The sequence below is a fragment of the Piliocolobus tephrosceles genome, chromosome 2 (genome assembly GCF_002776525.5).
Source record: "Piliocolobus tephrosceles isolate RC106 chromosome 2, ASM277652v3, whole genome shotgun sequence".
In the NCBI taxonomy this organism is placed as follows: Eukaryota; Metazoa; Chordata; class Mammalia; order Primates; family Cercopithecidae; genus Piliocolobus; species Piliocolobus tephrosceles.
In genome coordinates this window covers 29,386,542-29,403,113 of record NC_045435.1, presented here as the reverse complement: position 1 = coordinate 29,403,113, position 16,572 = coordinate 29,386,542, and the positions used below count along the sequence as shown (strand labels likewise).

The window sequence follows — 16,572 nt, the reverse complement described above, 5'->3', positions numbered from 1 at the left end:
CCTGGGTTCAAATCCTGGTTGTGTAACTCAGAGCAAGTCCCCTAACCCTCTGACCCTTCAGCTTTGCATTTCACCAACGAGGCAAATAAACTCTCTGAGGTTATTCCGAAAATTAAATGAGAGAAGTTGTATAAAGTGCCCCGCAGTGAGCTTGGTGCACACAGTAGATTCCCAGCAAATGCCTGGCCCCTCGAGGCCCCTCCCCACATCCTCAGCCCAGTGCGGTTTCCATCATTTCAGTCCTCTTTGTTTCTGCTCCTGCCTTCAGTCCTTGCTCAGAACTTAAAAACTGTGGATGAATTGTGACTGTGATGGATTAATCCTTAATAGCTTCAAATTCCTAGCTCTTTAAAGGAAAAAATAAGGGAGCTCCAGGATCCCCAACAGGTGATGCTGAGAGGCTGCTCATCTCAGCTGCCCCACCTTTCGGGACCACAGACTTTACTGCCAACTCTACATCCCAGAGGGCCTGCTGGAGCCTCAAGTTGTGGTTTGCTGAAGGAAGAAAACAGCTGGAAGGAAAAGCTCTTCTCCCTGAGCAGAATATTCCAAAGTTGAACAAAACCTACCATTCAAGGCACTGGAATGGTCTGGGCTCGTTGTCAGGCTTCCAGGATTTGTTCCAAGGGGAGACATTTTTACAAACTGAGACTCCCCAGTGGTGCTGGAAACCCAAACACAGTAGCCCAGGGTCTGCAGATGTACCAGGAAATGAAACTTGCTTCGCGCATGTGAAACAGTGAAAATTAGCTGAATGATTCCCAATCCCCAGCAAGAGAAGGCGGATGAAAAAACACAGCCCAAATGCTGACTTTTGATTTCAAATTCTTTCTTGGGGATCTTTAAGACTTGTTAGTTCTGTAAGAGAGGAACTGCTTTCAAGCCAGAACTTCTGCCTTGGCAACCCCAGGCTGAGGAGCCCCCAGGCCGGAGCCTGAGAGAAGCCAGAAGCAGCAGGGGCCTGTCCGGACTCTCACTTCCCCTGCGCCCCACGCACCCCTGCCCTCCCAGCGCTGGCCTCACACTTCCACCGGGCCCAGAAAGGAAAATAAGAAATAGAAGGGTAATTAGTCACTGTCACACGCACTGAGGGGGTGAATGTGGCCTGAGCCTGGCATTTCCGGATCACCACGGCACGGCCTTTGCCAGTCTGCCTCTTGTGCAAGGCTGCTTCATGGCCACCTATTGGCCTGAAAAATATTATTCTTGCTCTCATGCTGGGTTTCGTCTCCTGGGAACCACGGGCGTTTGGCCTGCCCTGATCTTTGTCTACAGCTCTGAGATGGAGGTGTCCAGTTACATGGGGAAATAGGATTAGGACTAGCCCTGCCCCACAACATGTGAACAATGCTGCTTTTTGTTAAAAACTCATTCACCCGCTTTGCTGGCTGCCTATGAAGAGGCCAGCAGGTGGAGGGCTAATGAGAAACTGCTCCCCCCGTCCCCCTGCCTTTGGGGAGGCAGCAGAGGGGGCATAGGGGGTGCTCTGCCTTAGGTGTCTTTCTGACAGCCCCAGGGTCTCTGTGGACTTGTCCTGACCCAAGGTCTTCTAGGAGAGCATGTAAGGGGAAAGAACAGAATAGAAGGAGTCAGGGGCCAGGGCTCCAAGGCAGGGAAACGGCTTCTGCACAGCTAGCGCTCTCCACTGTGCAGGGTTGGTTCTGTTTTCTGGCTTGTTTGTGGAGGTGGGGAGGAGTGGAGAAATACTTTTAATTCCACATTCATATGCTTTCCATCAAGTGCACATAGCATTTTTATAAGCAAAAGTAATATAAATGCATAATAAAACCCAGCATGTACATGTTGTTATTTATCAAATACAATTTTTAAAAATCCATTTAAGAATAATAGTTTTCTACTATCGAATGGCCTTAGAAAGAAAATGGCGTATACGTGGGGTGAACAGAAACATTTTCAAGGATGTTTTCCTATGGGGAATTTCGTGTCCTCATCCCTGCGGCGTAACAACAGGGAAGAGCACAGCCTTCAGCGAGAGTGGCTGCCTGGGGACCCTGCCCTGCCTCACAGGACACAGTGTACAGGAGCATAGGCCTGGCTGGGCTCTGCCCCCGCATCCCGTCAGAGCCCGAGACTCCCTCCCTGACAGCTCCTGAAACATTCACCTGGACAGACTTCCTTCTGTCAAGGAGAAATAGCTGAGGTCTCAACAACATGATGTGCTTTGAGCTCAAATGCCTGCTTGTCAAACCCAAGCCATGACAGATTCTGAGAACTGAGGGGGTATTTTACAGCCTACAGAGAAAACACTTGTTCACAAATATTTGTTTTCCTGGCATTAGGCTAGCTGGCTTACCATGCCAGGGTTCCTGTAGGCATGTACCCAGCACAGCTTACTTTCATAAAAAAACAAAATGTAACATCAACAACCAACGACAGAGGAAAGCAGGAAGGAGGATGATGGTTACCAGGGAGACTGTTCACCATCTCCTCAGGGACTAGAAGCTCGTGTGAGCTTCTGGGAAATGTGTGCATAGAGCTTAGTACTGGATGCACGCACAAGGCTTTTTCCTGGGCCTTCCAGGGTCCCACACGACCATCTCACAACCAGCTCCCTGGGAGGCAGCAGGGATGGACACTGGAGGAGACAGAAGGGCCTGATTAGTGATGGGGATTACTGGTTCAGGCTTCAGGAACTCAATGGCCAGGAGGCAGTGACTCTGCTCAGCCTTGCTGGGAAGGCTGTGCAGGGGAGGCAGCGGCCCCACACCAGGGCCATACCTTGCGATGTTTCACCACATAGTAGAGGATCGGTGCCCAGCCACTGCCCTCATGCCGAGGCCGCCACACCAGTTCATATGAGTCGGTCTTGGAGGTGCGGGGCGAGCTGAGGATGATGGGAGCCTCGGCGGGAGCCCCCTGCCCCTTCTCTCCTGGACACTGCGGGGAAGCAGGCCGTGCTGATGTTGGGGGTCTGGGGAGCGCCGGTTCCCCCTTCAGCATCTGCTCAGGGCTGCCGGGTTTGGAGGGTGGTGCAGGAGGTGTGCCAGTAGCCGGCTCAGCATCTTGCCGTAGCCTCGCGGTTATGCCTGGAGGACCAACAGGAAGGAGAAGGAAAGGTTAGTCTCCTGGTTTACCTGCTGAGCTGTTGTTCCTGGGGAGAAAACAGGAAGAAGTCAGAGAGGCAACCCGGGCCCACCATCAGTCCGACCGCCACCCACTCTGTGCTGCCCTGCCATGCTCCATGGAAGACAGCGCTGGTGTCCCTGTCCTGCCAGAAAGAAAAAGCAGCCTGGTCTGCCTGGCCAGGGCTCAGGGGTGGCTTGGGCATGGCAAGCAGACATCTCTGTGGCCTGCTTTTCTCCTGAGCCCACGTGAGGTACATCTCCAGTGAACTAACTCAATTTTCTCTCGAGGCCCAGGAACCCTGCGCCTTCCTTCTCGGTCTAGGCTGGAGATGGAGACATGTCCCTTCATGGTGGACTCTTACCATGGCACCATGTGGGCCTTTCGCTACTGAATATGAGACATGAACACAACTGGAAATGTCCTCTGAGAGTCTGTGAGGCCAGGAGGGGCAGTGCTTCCTTCAGGAGGTTTCTACAGAATCTGCCAGCACCTGTCTCTCCTCTACCTGACCTTCCCCACCACAGGATATGGGCACCTGATAATGCTGACTTAGCATTGTATTGTACTCATTGCTGTATTTTTCTCAAGTTGTTTCCCTGGTAAGTTTTGTTCCCATAGGGGAGTTCTCAAGGGCAGGGTCTTTGCCGCGTTGCTCTGCATCCCCATATTACCTCTCCCCAGGCTAAGCATGGTCGCTGCTCAGTTGGCATAGGCCCCAACTGGAATGAAGCTTGCTGAGAAGGACAGACTGGCTTTTCTTCACCAAAGCACTAGAGCAGTGGTTGTCAAACTGGGTTCCACAGAAATATTTTTTTAAATACAACAATTAAATGAATTATTTTCATTGGTGAAAATCTGCACTTCTGATTTATTAAGTTCATATAAATTTGAACTTACAACTAAAAGCTACTTTTTTCTATCTTATATACTGGTATATTTGAGAAATGGATTCTCAAATGAGAATCATCATCTGGAATCTCAAACCCCTGGGTTACACTCACTTGGCCTAGAGGTTCGCAGCTGGACCACGGCGTGGGCACTCCCAACCTCGTTCTCGGCCATGCACTGGTAGACCCCTTCGTCCTCGGGCCCCATGCTGAGCACACGCAGGGCCCTGCGGGAGAGCTGGAGGCGCTGGCTGGAGATGAGGGGCGTGGCATTCCTCAGCCACAGCACGGAAGGTGGAGGGTTCCCGCGCACCTCACAGGTGAGCTTGGCACTCTGGCCCCAGGGGATGACCAGCTGGGACAGCTCCATGGTGACCTCAGGGGGTTCTGCCAGGAAACCAGAGCAGGGTGAGAAGGACTGGGTCTTTCTGTCCCAGGTCAGATGGGCTGGGAGGGATGCAGTTAGGAGCAGCTCCCCCTGCCCTTCGGCTGTTGCTTTTTCCTAATGGGCAGAGTAGTGGGAGGGAGAGGTCCGACGTCTCCACCGTCAGAGTCATGACAGGAGGGCTCCAGGACTGCGTGCCCTTGCTCTGGGATCCAAAGAGCCCTGACTCTTCAGCATGCCTCTGTTCCTCACTCAGCATGTGGCCTCTCACAAGACGCTAACCCTCTGTGAGCCTGGGTTACGTTTCTAGAAAGGCTGCACAGACCAGAGAGAAGGCCAAGGAGAAGACAGTCCACAGAAGACACTCACCAAACACCTGGACATTGTAGAGGATGACCGCTGCCCCAGGCTGCCCAACCCCATTGTCGGCCATGCAGCGGTAGGTGCCTGAGTCCTCCTCGCTGGTGGTGTCGATGAGGAGGTTGCTCAGCAGGAAGCGCGTCTTGTTGTAGCCGGTGACACTGGACCCATCCTTGGCCCAGGTGACCCGTGGGGGTGGGATTCCACTGGCCACACACTCCAGAATGAGACTCTGGCCTTTGGTGACGATGATGGTTTGGGCCTCCGGTGGGTAGATGATGCGGGCAGCCTCAGCGGTGGAGCCTGGAGGGGCAAGGAGGGCAACGACAGAAGGCGTGTGGACCAGGATGTCCTGCAGAGCATCCCCAGGAGGCAGTCCCAGAGAGCATGGAGATGGGATCAAACAGCCATTCCGGGTCTTTCAACCTAGGTGGAGTGGGGCAGGCTACAGAATTCCCTTGGGGCTTGGTGTCCTTATCAGAAACAAGGGCTTCTTCTGCAGGAAGCTGTCATGAGTAAGAAATGAGATAACACAGAAGAACAGCAGCATCAACACAACAAATGCACAGTTAACTGTGTGCTGGCAAGGAGAGAAAGGTGAGGGAACGGAGAGGTAGTTTAAATGGTACAGTGTTTCTTTCTGCTTGCCCTCAGTAAGAGCACTGTGAGGCTGAAGATGAGATGGGAAACAAGAATCTGCCATGCTCCCAGCCCCACCCTATGGTTTTCAGGCCCAAGTGTCTCTCATAGTGAGCATCTCAGAGCCGGCCTCCGGCTGAGCTGAATGGAATCCACTGTTTAAACACATGCATTTCTCATACTGCAAGGTCCCCAAATGCAAATCACTATGTACTTCATCAGGACACAGCTGGGGAAGCTGTAATCTTTTTCTAACACTGTGGACAAACTGCGCAGAACTCACTGAAAGGCACGTTTACTCTCCAATGTGTGCCGTTCCTCAGCGACCTTCGAGGAGCATGTGTGATTCTGCTTTATATGCCAACCAGGGACAGACCCAGGTTTTCTAAAGCCTGAAATTTATACAGTTTTGAAGGCCCAAAAAAGAATAGAAAACAATAGATACGAAATTAGGCCCTTCTGAGGCCTCTGTCAGTGAGTGAAGGACCACGGAAGTTTCGCTTCATTAGCTTCACAGTGACTCCATCTCTGGTGCCAACTCTAAGCTAACTCCATGTAAGACGTCACTTCTCTGAATAGGCAGGGACTCCAGACAAGTACATGGAAAGGTAGCTGCTATTTTCCTGTGCATTGAGAGCATGTGGGCCTCCTGGACGCTCACCAGAGGGTGGTGCTGGGCACACCTCATCCATGCAGAGAGTGCAGGCCCAGGGATCTCACGCAGGGCAGAACGGCGGCCTGGAGGCCTTCCATGTGGGCGTCTGTGCGAGGCACATGCTGTGTCTCCTGCTGAGCTTGAGATGAGACCCACCGTCCTGCCCGAGCACACACATACTGACCCATCCCAATCACAAAGTAACTGTGAAGGAAACCTTCCAACAGGCAGGTGTGACAGCAGGCACAGTCACCTGCCAAAGCCAGGCCTGAGGGCTATGTGCTGTGAGACGCTGGCCCTGAGGCTGGCCAGAGGGGAGAGAACCCCTGGCTGAGTCCCAGGTGTTCCCCCTGGCCAAAGCCAGTGCACACAGAACTGTAGCTTGGCTGTGGCACCTCCAGGTATCTACCTCCCTTTCTATCTTTGTGAGCCCTTCCATCAGTGATCCCCCCGTCCCCCAGCAGATGGGCCCGGGCCTTACGGCGCACACGCAGCCTGTCGCTGGAGCCGGAGGTTTTCACTTCTTGGGTCACTGGGTTGTAGGCCGCACACTTGTACATGCCCTCGTCCTCCTGGCTGGCATTCACAATCTGGAGGTTCCCCGAGGGCATGATCAGGTAGTTACCTGTGGAAAGGGCAGGGCCAGGGGAAGACGGGATGGGTTTGGGTCCAGAATGCTTCACTCTGCAGCTTCCACAAAGGAGAGGTGCACGGAGGGAAAGGACCAGGCTGGGCAGGCACTAGGAGCTGATGTCCACCTGAGTCCCCACAAGACCAAGCCTAAGATGCTGTTCTCCCCGTAAAACCTGGCAACAAGCGGGACAGAGTGCCAGAGAGAAAAGGTAACTAACCAACCAGCTAACAGACTGGCTGACTGACTAACTGCCACAACTTAGTGCATAGGTCTATGGAAGAGCATTTTATACTTTCAAGGGAGCTAGGGGAGGCTAGAAAGAAAGCAGGATTTTGAATCAGCCATGGTCTCATGCTCTGGGTCTGCTGGGTATTAACTGTGTAATGTAACTTGGGCAAGTTAATTAACCTCTCTGATCCAGTTTCCTCATTTGTGAAAAGGCTTAATGTATGCTGCCTCAGGGCCATTGTAAGGCTTAAGAGGTCCATGCTGCACACATGAGAGATGAGATCATCATTCCTGCAAGCCTGGAGGAAATTGATTTTGGAGCTTCCCCTCATTCTCCCTTCCCAAAATGATGAGCAAATCTTCCCATCAGTCATAGCCATCACTCGGAATCGCCTCATTATTGCATTTCTGCTACTTGGAGAGGAATATTCTGACTTCTAACCACTGTCCTCCCCCATGAATGCCACTGAAATCCTTTCTTCCACATCAGGGGCCTGTTAGGCTCTGTTTGCTCCTGGTCCACGGGTGCCATGGGCTGGTGCCCCGGGGTGTTCAGGTTCTGTAACTAGGAGACAGATTCACAGCTCCTGGACACCTCAGCAACCAGGGTGGCATCTGGCTTCCTGGCAGGTAAAGCTATGGCCGTCAGTGCCGAGCTTTGCCCTGGTGGCCCCTCCTGAGAGCTGTGCTGTTGCCAAGCCTGGTGCCTGCCTGCTGCTGGGCCACCCAGGTATGAGCTGCTTAGCAAGTGCCAGATGGAGTGGGAGAAACCCTTGGTCCTGGTGGGGCAGGCAGGCCTCTCCCAGAGGCTGCTGCCAACCTTCTGCTGGGGACAGTAGGAATTAATGCTCTTCTTCCCCCAGTCTCCAGTTGGTTCTGAGTGGTTGGATTAGGGGTTTTACCCTTTTGAAAACAGTTTTCTGTATTCTCTAAGTTTTCAACAATGAACATATGTTCCTTTCATAACCAGAAGGAGTTAATGAAAATATCTTAAGATCTAGAGTATATTTTTAAAGGTAAACTTTTTTTTTTCTTCTTCTTGAGACAGGGTCTCACTCTGTCACTCAGGCTAGAGTGCAGTGGCACGATCTTGGCTCACTACAACCTTAGCCTCCTGGGCTCAAGCAATTAAAAGGTATACATTTTGAGCTGTGGTGTCAGGTCAAGTAAGGTCTGCTTGGCCTCCAGTACAGGGTCAGTTGTGAAAAGAGGCTGGCTTTGACTTCACGGACAACCTCTTCCCCTCTGGCATTCTGTGGACCAAGCCTTGGCTTCTCTGGACCTGCTGCCGTGTCTGTCCACAGTGGCTTGAGCATGGAGCGGTGACAGCTGAGATAACTGCATTTGCTATGCAAACAGGGAGAGGGAAAAATGAAGTCCACTGCAAAGACTGCTCTGCTGCATGGGGAAGAGCTCCACCTCCTGCCAGGGAACCCTGCGGCTCCGTGAATGGGCTTATTAGGCAGCCTTCCTGTGTGTGCCTGGAGGCACAGAGCTTCCACAGGCAGCATGCAGAACCATGTGCTGAGAGCCTGGATGGAACAGCAGCATCTCAGTAATTATCTTCTGGGGCCTGAAAGGATAAAGAAATTCCTCATGCTAAGACAGAAGACTTCCGTAATGGAAGCCACCCGCTTTGGGACCCGACAGGACTACATATCAAGAAAGAAGACATGACCAAGTATGGTGGCTCAAGCCTGTAATTCCAGCCAAAGCGGGAGGATTGCTTGAGCTCAGGAGTTCTAGACCAGCCTGGGCAACATAGCGAGACTCTGTCTCTATAACAAATAAAAATAAAGTTAGCCAAGCATGGTGGCATGTGCCTGTAGTTCTAGCTACTCAGATGGTTGAGAAAGGAGGATCTCTTGAGCTCTGGTGATGGAGGCTGCAGTGAGCTCTGATTGTGCCACTGCACTCCAGCTTGAGTGACCTAACGGGATCCTGTCTCTTAAAAGGAAAAAAAAAAAAGGCAGGAGGACAGCTGGCCAGCATGAGGAAGGGCTGCTGGCATGCTGAGGGGGGTTTGTGCGGCAGCCGCAGCTGCCCTAGCTTTGTTGAGCAGCGAGCGGTTGGAGAAGGCCAGCTTCCCTTCCGGCCTCAGCCTCGGCCTCTGGGTTCCCGCCCACTCACCTCTGGAGGCCTCCAGCCACTCTTGTTTGACGCTGTACCGGACCTGGGCTTTGGGGTGGCTCTCAGGCAGGTGGCAGGCAATGACTGCTGTGTTTCCCTCATCCACTTCAATCACATGCTGCACGTCTAACTTGAAGTCCTCGAGATCTGTGAAGAGAAGGGAAGGTGCTGGCTGGAGGAGAGCAGAGCAGAAGTGTGACATTTCAGGGTGGGCTTGTGCCTTGGTGTTGTCAGTCATGACAAAGCTCACACCTAGGGGGATATCAGGGGATCCTCCAAGTTCTTCCTCCAGCCCCTTGTTGTCTACACGAGTTTGTAAGAATGTGGGGCCCTCATCACTGATGGGGTTCACTTTGTATACACAAGTTGGGGGATGGTGCAGAGAGAATCCCATCAAGCAGTGCCTCTGGCTCAGACCATCTGTTACACTGAGATATGGGGGCAAGTTGGCTCTGCTTATCCACCCCAGAAATGGGGTGGGTCAAGGTACAAATGTCCTAGCAGAGCTGTCAGAAGGCTCAGCTAACAGAGATGGAAGGGAATAATAAAAGAGAATGCTGATGTCTTTTCTCCAAGTTGATTAAGAACAGCCTTCCCAGGTTCTCCTCAGGCATCCACGATGACAAGCGATAGGCCTGAGACTGCACTTGATTGATGGCCACGGTTGTAACCAGAAGGCCGATTCTTGCTGCTCAGAAGCCACACCCCACATCACAGAGGATCCTTCCTTGGGGCTGGGGGCAGGACTCTGGATACCCTAAGGGTTTTCTAAAGCAAAGAGGAATCTGCCAGGACAACAGGCAGCACCCCAGGGTGGCTTAATGGCAGTGGACTGCGGAGGAGCCAGGGTCCTGACATGAGGCTGTGGTCTCTGGCAGCCCCATGGCCACTTCTCCTGGCTTGCCACCATGGATCTAAACTGGGAGAGTATGGAGATCCATCTAGAATAAGAGCAGAATGTTTCCCAAGCAATCCAAGAGTCCAAACAACAAATCTCTCTTTGTATGAGCCAAATCACTGCTGTTGCTGAGTAAAACAGGGACCACTTGCACAACAAAACTGCATGCATTCCAAGTTGGAAATCTGGTTTTCAGGATTATAGCTGAATTTAAGAGGAGAAATAAAACTAATGGAATATAAGACAGATGGAAATATTTTACCCAGACACTGTCTTCCTAAAGGTACTCAGAAAGCCCTGGAGGCACCTTCTCCGAATGCTGGCCACACCAAATTCTGCTCAGCTCCCGGGACTGATAGCATCGGGGCTGACTACAATTTCACTGCAAGACTGCACCTGCCTCTGCTGTTGTTTCCACTGGAGACCCAGAGAGGGCTGGAATCAGGTTTCTCACCGAAGACAAGAGATAATTACCAAAAACAAACTGGTGTCCCCCTAGGAGTGCCTGGTGATTAAGGTATTCGGTGAGGTCAGGAGGCTTTCCATGTAATGGAACTTCCCAGCAGCTCTTAGGCAATTCAAGCCAACATAGGGGAGGAAAGCCCTCTTGTTTCTGTGATGTCCCTTTGATTACAATATCAGACTGTGAACTCTTTGGAGCATGGACCGAGTTTTGTTCCTGTCTGTGTCCCCTGAACCTAACTCAGGTCCTGGTCCAAGAACACACTTGGCAAGTGTTGAATGAATAAATGAATGAATGTGAATGAATGAATGAATGAATGAATGAGTATCTTGGAAGCTGAGCCCCCACAAGTTAGGTACAAGATGCCCATTATGCTGCCTAGAAACTCAAATTCATAAAGTTGGTCTACATTTTGAAGAAACGGACAAGAGCCTAGCACAACAAATGTTCTGTGAACATTATATCTAAGTGTTGCCAGTATAAGTTATTTTGCAAATAGAATGTTTCTTGAGAGGTTATGCGGGATCTGAAGAAAGAAGTGAAATAGGTCTAATAAATGTGCTGTAAGAAATACATGCTATTCAAGGAGTGATGTGCTGGAAACAGTGATAGGATGGACATTCCATTCTCCATGATGTGCTTATTTCACATTGCATACCTGTATCCAAACATCTCATGTACCTGATAAATATACACACATACTATGTACCCACAGGAAAAAAAAAAAAAAAAAACTTTAAAAAAAGTCAGGGATTGGTTGTCTGATTCCCTTCTATTGCCCCATTTCACTTTCTAGGCTGAACATGCATGATGCCTGCGGGTCAAGGTGAGATCTCTCAGATTCCTTCCTATGGGTAAGTGTAGGGCCTCCTGGGCTTTTAAATAATGATTTCAAAATTATTTAATGTTGTGTGTGTGATATCTGACCCTAACTAAATTATAAATTCCTGGTGGGAAGCCTATTAATTTTTCACTCTTCACCCCAACCCCAAGCTCTACTGCATAGTACTGAGGACACAGCAAATGCTTTCTAAATCCTTGCTAAACAAATACAGTTTGGAAGTCTGAGCTCAAGACCAGCTTGATGGGTGCGCAACCTGCCCCTGCACTTGATGGGGCTAACGCTTGGTTTAATGCTCTGCTTTCACCATCTTAAAATTCTTAATAATGCTTGAACGAGGGACCCTACATTTTCATTTTGCATTTGGTCCCACAAATTATTTAGCCCAGTCCTGGATGAGCCTCTCAGCCAAGATAGCTGATGAGTTTCCTCTCAGAGAGGAGGAAGGTTTGGACTATGGGAAAGGAATTGCTTGAGCTCAACATGTTCTTGCTAAATATTGGTAACTTTGTTTTCTGAAAGCAATTCACTTAAAAAATGCAAAGGCCTTAATCCTCCTTCAGGCCAGTGCGCCCTGTACCTGCCAGGTCAGGAGGCTCCCCACAAAGCGAGCTGTGAGTGATTGTGAGCTTAGGGGCATCTGGAAAATTCCTCAGGCGCTGTGAAACACCCTCCTCCATGGTCGAATAAATCCCAAACTACTCCACCAATAGGTTTTTGTTTTTTCCTCCTCCTTTTCTTCACCTCATTCCAAGGATATTTGCCTTAAGCAAAGGATATACTTAAACCTAGCAGATCATTTTCCAAGAAAGATGTAAGCAACTGAAAGGAGTTTGGCACCAGGACGCCATCTCCATCTTCATGGCCCCAGGCTGCTGCCCATTGTAATTGAGGGCTTATCCAGGCACGGAGGGAGCATGTACTCTGCCAGGCACCCACCTCAGCAACCCAGCGGTAGAAAACACTGGCCCTTTTAATCCCCTCTTGGCTCCTGCTGCACCCTCTGACAGCTGCTCAGTTGGAGACAGAAGGCTGTGCAGTGGGGGAGCATGAAGCTGGGCACTGGTCAGCCATGCGGCCGGACAGCCCCTCTGTTCTGATGCCAACATGTGCACAACAGCCTGTGCAGGCAGGACCGAGGGCACCCCAGCTGGACATCCAGCTCCCCACAAGGGGCGACTGGCAGGCGAGCCTTCCTGGCTTCAAAACAAATAAGCAGCAGTTTGGTTCTTGGCTCTGTCCGTCCTACCCCCATCCCCGCTCCCCCCGTGCCTCCTAAGCTTAAGCCTTAGCTTAAAACACTCCCAATTTGGCTGCTCGAGTAAAACTTGAGTTTCACTAAGGGATCAAAGGCAGAATAATGAAGTGATGAATGATCTGAAAATCAGAGGACCCCCTTTTTCTAGTGTTTTTGGACAGGAAGGGGGCCAGGGACGGGTGGGGAGTTCATGATCAATAAGAGCCTAATCAGCCATCAGACGGGGCAGATGCAGAGAGGAGCTCTAGCTGGCGCATATGAAGGAAACCAGCCTGTTCCCAGGCCCCTTTGTCTGCAAAGCCGGTTTCCTGGCTGAGTCCCTAGGCTGCTCAGTGTGCTTCGCTGGAAATAAGGGACCGGCCCTTCAATTACAAACGGGGTTAGCAGGCCTCGCTGCAGAAAGACGGATCAGGTTTCACGGAGAAATGGTTTGACAGGACACCTGCCCTTGCCTGTTGGCTGGTGTGTTTGAGAAATCCATTAGAGGAATGTTTTTGCAGCTTTAATCCTCTTACCTTCCCTCCCCTCACACCCTTTTTTCGCATCCTCTCTTTCTGCATTTTCCAGCTACTTCATTAACTTGTCCACATTAATCAAATGCTAGTAGGCCCACTCTTGTTTCTCAGCTCCCAATAGGTCAGAAGTCCTGGTCTTTGGGGCCATCTCTGAGTTTACTGACCTTATCTACTTGTCACAGAACTTTGTGATTTCTGAGAAAGCCCATGATATTTTGGGCTCCATATAGACCCCGGCCCAGTTCCTTCCTTCTGGGAGCTCAGTTTCCAAAGGGAAGATGTACACTCTGATACATCACTTCTGTATGATCTCTGAACACAGAGGTTACAGGGATGTGTTCAGACACACATCATGTGATGTACTCTGTGCTTTCTCTTCACATTCAAAGGGCGCATCAGGCACAGAACCTTTTGGCTATGGGAAAAACAGAAAGCAAATTAAAGACTGTCAAAGGCACATGGATGTGGCTGCCATCAGCAGGATCACATGTGAAACTGCAAACTGGCACATTTTATCTTGAGTATCTCTTGAATTTCTTTCTCACCACCTTCTAGTATCTTTCCTTTATTAATAAAAGGTTCCACAGAGCTATGAATTAAATTACAACATTTGGTGTATGTTCATGCATTCTCATAACACAAATTGTCAAATACTAATCGTAAGCTTATCCCCCAATTTTCACGGACTTTACGTGTCCAACTACAGAATGTATTGGGTCTCAGTTAAATGCCCCAGGTCTAAGCCATAAACCTAACAATCACTTCCAAGGGAGTTCTTCATTCAGTCTTCTCCTGCATCCTCCTTTAAGCTGCAAATCGAAGTTCGATTCTGTGTGAAGTAAGAAGAGAAGTAGGATGCACCATGGATGCTGCATGGAGTTACCAATATCCCCATATCCATGAGCTCTGCTGAACGCTTAAAGAAATTTTGGCCTTCTACCCATGCGGGTACTTCTCACATACAGTCCTGTCCTGCCCTCTGCCTGTTCCTGGGGATCACAGGGCAAGCCTACACTCCTCTACAGAGGTCTGGATGGGATCCACCAGGTCACAGGGCACCGCATGGGGCTCACGTGGCAATGCTGCCAGGATGGCTGTGCAGCCTCAGGACTACTGGCAGGTTTCTGTGCTGATGGATAATTCCATTCCCCAACTGTCACAACCTGCAAGCCTCAACTTGTCCCTACAGCAGCTTACTGTACCTGTGGCTAATGCTACAAAGCATAAAGGATTCTGCCCTAATGGAGCACTACTCAGTGGCATGCTGATCCTTTGGTCCTTCCCTGCACCTCAGTCCCTTTTTGAGAGACACCCAAGGTGCAGGAGAAGTAAAGTTACTAAGAGTTTTCTCTGACTGAGCCCCTGGCTCGTCGCTATCAGTGAGACTTGGCTGTAGAGTCTGAGAAGACAAAGCATCCTTGACACTCCTCGCTATGTTGCCTCTGGCCAATAGGGGGGCTCTCCTGTGTCCCAAACTGCTTCATTGATGGACAAAGAGTCCTAACACAATTCTCGACCCCTAAGTCATTTGAGGAACCACGGCTTGGTATGACCCCAAGGTTATTCCTCTGAAATAAAATGATCTGCAAGTGAAAAGCAGAGGATGTCCCACTGAGGATGTGGGACAACTACAGAAGCAGAGGAAAGGCTGGAGCCTCATGGTGCTCTCATGAGGTCAGAAAGTCTGGCACCCGGTGAGTGGCTGGGGTTTACTGTGGGCTGGGCAGGCATCTCAGAAGCCTTGCATTTGGGGTAGTGAATAAGTCTTTCAGCCCTGGCACATAGACCCCTGCAGCCCACAAAGCGGGACAAAACCAGCATTTGGTAAAATACCATCCCTCCAGTGGTCATCGAGTCATTCATTTAGCAAGCCAGGTGCTGCAGAATTGTCTGTTATGCCAAGCACTGCAGAAACTACAAAGAAGCAAAGACATAGCTCCTAACCAGAGGGAGTTTTCAATCACATAGACAAGGCAGGACACAATAATTCACAAGCATGGTGTTCTCCAGCGTAGTCCTCACCACCTCCACCAGCACTCCAGCCTAAGTCAACACCGTGATCTACAGAGACACTTAGAAACATGGTTGGCAGACTGAGTACTCCTCCTCCCTTTGCAGGCAGGGAGACTGGATAAATATGTTTGCTCTCTTTGGGATTTTTTTCTGCCTGTCCAATTGCACAAATAATTTTGGCTCCCAAGCTCTCTCCTGACAACCATGGAAACATGACATGAAATTTCTCAAACACACTTTCTGATGAAAGCAAGGCATGCTCTTTTGTATTTAAAGAAAACAGTTTCCATGGGGAGGAGGAAGAAGAAGAAGAAGAAAAACCAAACCTTTGTAGATGCCAAACACATTAGTTGCTAAATCTTGTTTCTGTCTTTTCCTTTCAGTTGGGGTGGGATTTACACCCAGATTTGAGCAGTGAAAGAAAGCTGAGATTGGAGAACAGATGAAAGACACTGGGGGATGAGGGCTGAAAATCAAAGTCAAGACAGGAGAGAGAAATCTAGGGGTGGCCAGGAGGGGAAAGCAGAAGGGAGGAGTGGGAGAGGAAGCAGGAGAGAGACTAAAAAAAACCTATTTTGCAATGTCATTAAATGATTTGCAATGAATTGGCCTAAGGCTTCAGGAATTTCTTGGCTTGAACCAATTAAAAATATTTTATTTTTAAAAAAGACATAAGAGAACAAGAAATGCGATTAATCCTCAAAGACAAGTCAAGGATGGAGCCATGTCTCCACTGGGTCTGGCAGCCAGATGAACACAGAAGATGTCTGGTCTGTAGACCATCTCATCTACCCGACTTCAGGGCTGCTCTGAGGTAGGGCTGGTTAGCAGAACTGGGGAGTTTCTTTTGGACTAGATGAAGGAATGAAATAGTTAGAAAAAAAGTATACTGAAGAAAGAGAAGGAAAAAAAGATTTACTTGCCAGCAACCCACATCACACATATTTCTCTGATCAACCAAATATAAACTATAAACTTAGCAGTGGGAAAATTAATGTGAGTCCTGGTGGTCTGGACTCATCATAGCCAGAGCTAGATCCTGGCACAGCCTTTGGAAGGGCTGACGGCCTGTGCAGGAACAGAGGGAGGGGAGAAAGCGGAGGCTGAGGAGCTCAGAGAGAGGATGGGGATGGCCCTTTGGTGTGGCCCTGAGGAACAGAACTCCAGGTGGGAGACACAGGGCAGTGAGGCCTGCTTTTTCTTCCCACACACCTGGGAACTGCATACTCCCATCAGCCTCGGTGGCACCAATCCCATCCACCCACTCCGAGCTGCCCCTTGAGGTATATATGAGGACAGTGGTCTCCAGCCGTTTTGGCATCAGGGACCAGTTTCATGGAAGACAATTTTTCCATGGACCAGGGGTGGGGAGACTGGGGGGGATGGTTTTGAGATAAAACTGTTCCACCTGAAATCATCAGACATTAGTTAGATTCTCATAAGGGGCGTGCAACCGCCCCTCACATGAGCACAGTTCACAGTAGGGTTCACCCTCTAATGGTAAACCCTATTCTGTTGAACGGCAAAACCTATTCTATTCTATTCTATTCTATTCTATTCTATTCTATTCTATTCTATT

General features: G+C 50.0%; 1 protein-coding gene across 1 annotated transcript in view; it reads right to left on the bottom strand.

Annotated features, from left to right (window-relative positions):
• BOC (BOC cell adhesion associated, oncogene regulated) overlaps positions 1 to 16,572 on the bottom strand; it is a 75,659-nt gene that overhangs the window by 10,132 nt on the left and 48,955 nt on the right. The window contains exons 5-9 of the mRNA XM_023213368.2: positions 9,006 to 9,152; positions 6,495 to 6,638; positions 4,729 to 5,022; positions 4,089 to 4,361; positions 2,740 to 3,047 (exon numbers count right to left, since the gene is read on the bottom strand). Of these exons, the coding sequence (XP_023069136.1) occupies positions 2,740 to 3,047; positions 4,089 to 4,361; positions 4,729 to 5,022; positions 6,495 to 6,638; positions 9,006 to 9,152 (1,166 nt within the window). The remainder of the gene's footprint in view (positions 1 to 2,739; positions 3,048 to 4,088; positions 4,362 to 4,728; positions 5,023 to 6,494; positions 6,639 to 9,005; positions 9,153 to 16,572) is intronic.